The sequence below is a fragment of the Euphorbia lathyris genome, chromosome 3, assembly GCF_963576675.1.
Source record: "Euphorbia lathyris chromosome 3, ddEupLath1.1, whole genome shotgun sequence".
NCBI classification, from domain to species: Eukaryota; Viridiplantae; Streptophyta; class Magnoliopsida; order Malpighiales; family Euphorbiaceae; genus Euphorbia; species Euphorbia lathyris.
The window spans coordinates 102,874,964-102,877,344 of NC_088912.1; the positions used below are offsets into that span (position 1 = coordinate 102,874,964).

At 35.0% G+C, this 2,381-nt stretch overlaps 1 protein-coding gene across 1 annotated transcript; it reads left to right on the forward strand.

Annotated features, from left to right (window-relative positions):
• Positions 1-326: 326 nt before the first annotated feature.
• LOC136223600 (GEM-like protein 4) lies at positions 327-2,049 on the forward strand. Its single transcript, XM_066011699.1, has 4 exons — positions 327-608; positions 735-815; positions 1,133-1,404; positions 1,708-2,049. Exons 1-4 carry the CDS (start codon positions 458-460, stop codon positions 1,888-1,890), a joined length of 687 nt encoding a protein of 228 aa, XP_065867771.1. The 5' UTR covers positions 327-457; the 3' UTR covers positions 1,891-2,049.
• Positions 2,050-2,381: the final 332 nt, after the last annotated feature.

Below are 2,381 nucleotides of genomic sequence, written 5' to 3' on the forward strand. Positions count from 1 at the left end.
AGATAATTATCTAAAGAGTATTTGATAAACCTCAAACCGCGATAACTAAAAGGGCTAACAGTTATAAAACGTTTCCCTGTAGAATGCTCTCCCAAACTTGTGCAATCAACCAAAAACTTCTTAGAGAATAAAAGAATAATCAAAATCGAATCAATATGGTCTACATAAAAAAAAGAAATGGATTTTCAAAATTGGGCCTACAATATCTTTTTCTTGAAAGCAATGAAAATGTAATCTTTTTCTACAATAAAAATACATCATGTCTGAGTCAAGATGTCTGCCTTTGCTATCATGGATGATAAATGGCTGACTCATGTAAGAAAAGCAAAGGTTAAGTATCAGCTAACTCAAACATCCTTTTCTATATATACTTACACTTAATTCATAATTTCAGCAACCTAATCCCCACTCTCTCTACAATCTTCTACCAACTAACAAAAAACCCATTTGATCAAAGATGAAGAATTTAGCTCAGAAACCACAAGTTTTTGGAATCCCAATCACAGGTTCAGTAAAGCCAGTTAAGAGAATGCCAAGACTTTTGCTTGAAAATGCTACCCAAGGCTATGTTCCAACTCCTGCTCATAAATCCCTCACTGTCAAGCAAGGTAATCAAATTATGACGGAATCACATCATATTTCCGTCCGTGATGACGTTTTTTCTTGTAGTGTCTCTTACTTCCATGGAAAACATTATGGGTTTTTTCTAATCTTCTAGTTTTAATATGTTGCAGATAAGCTAGACTCGGTGATTCAGAGGATGAACAAGCTAGGGAAAAAAGCTGATAAATTTGCACATGGAATCCAAGAGCATGGTAAGTTGTATTAAAAGTTATCAAATTTGGTTACAGTGGCGGAGTCCGAACAAAATACTGTGTGGGATCAATTGATTAAAATATGTTAAGAGTTATTGGGAGACTACGTATCAGCGACAGATATTTCCGTCCAAATTCAGTAATGCTCAATCTCCTAGAAGTTTAAACATTGGGATGGAAATTGTCATCGCTAATTCTAACGCTCAATGACCCTGGTCAATCGGATTCACTTACTAAAAAAAGTTCTGAACCTTTTGTGCAAAAAAATGGATTTCGATGGCAAAAGTTGATCGTTTTTTGATTTTTTTGGATTGCAGTAAGATTGGGAAGCAAAATCACAGAAACCCTGAAGGGAAAGTTGAGCTTAGGCGCAAGATTAATTCAAGTAGGGGGAGTTAAGAAAGTTTTCAGGCAATTATTTAGTGTTAGAGAAGGAGAAAGATTGTTGAAAGCTTGTCAATGTTACTTGTCAACAACAGCTGGTCCTCTTGCTGGCCTTCTCTTTATCTCAACTGAGAAGATTGCATTCTGCAGTGAGAGATCAATCAAAATGTCTTCTCCCGAGGGAAAATTCGTCAGAATCCACAAGGTAATATTCTAAAAACAACAAGTTCTAATAGATTTATAGTCCTCGAAACTTGTCGCGAAAAATCTTATGATGAAAACGATTAATTAGCTCCTTGAAGTTGTTTAAACTGACATGATTAAAGCCCTGAGTCTTATTTGAAAGAGCAAGTGTAGATTTGGACATGTTGAAGCGCATATCACTTTGAACAAGTTCAGGAGTTAATCGGTCACGTTAAGCAAGTTTAAGGAGTTAATTGGTTGTTAGTAAATCTCCTTTGTTTTGAGCAATGTTAAGAAATGAAGCTAAAGATACTAATTTTTGCAGGTAGTGATACCATTAATGAAGATAAAGACAGCAAACCAAAGTGAAAATGTGAAGAAGCCAACACAGAAGTACATAGAAATAGTTACTGTTGATGATTTTGATTTCTGGTTTATGGGTTTTTTCAATTATCAGAAAGCTTTCAACCATCTTCAGCAAGCACTTTCTCAAAGCTTCGAGAGCTAAAAGTCAATCATATGAGATGATTTAGTATAAGCAAAGACCTTGAAGTCAACCCCTTTTATTCATGGGATGTAACTAAGAAACAAGATCACATGTCAACAACATTAGTTGACACCAAAAATTGTACAGAAGAAGTTTTATTAATGAGAAGTTTTTCATGTTTATTCATTCTTATTTGGATACAAATCAAATTGGAATCACATAGTGTTATTGTGTTTGTGTCATTCTATGTTAGCACGGACACTCCTTTTTAGTAGCGTTTCTGGATTTCGTGTACGTATCTGTTTTTATACAAAGGTTATGTCTTAAAAATAACGTTTCACATATGTCTGGTTCTGTGTCTGTGCAATATAGATGCCTTCTACTGCTATAGAGCTTTACTAAACAAGCAGCAGCATCTTGTGTTTAGCGGTGGAGGGAGCAGGACTTTTCTATGTTTCGTGTCCATATCGGTTTTGGTTTGAAGGTTATGTTTTAAAAATAACGTTTCACGT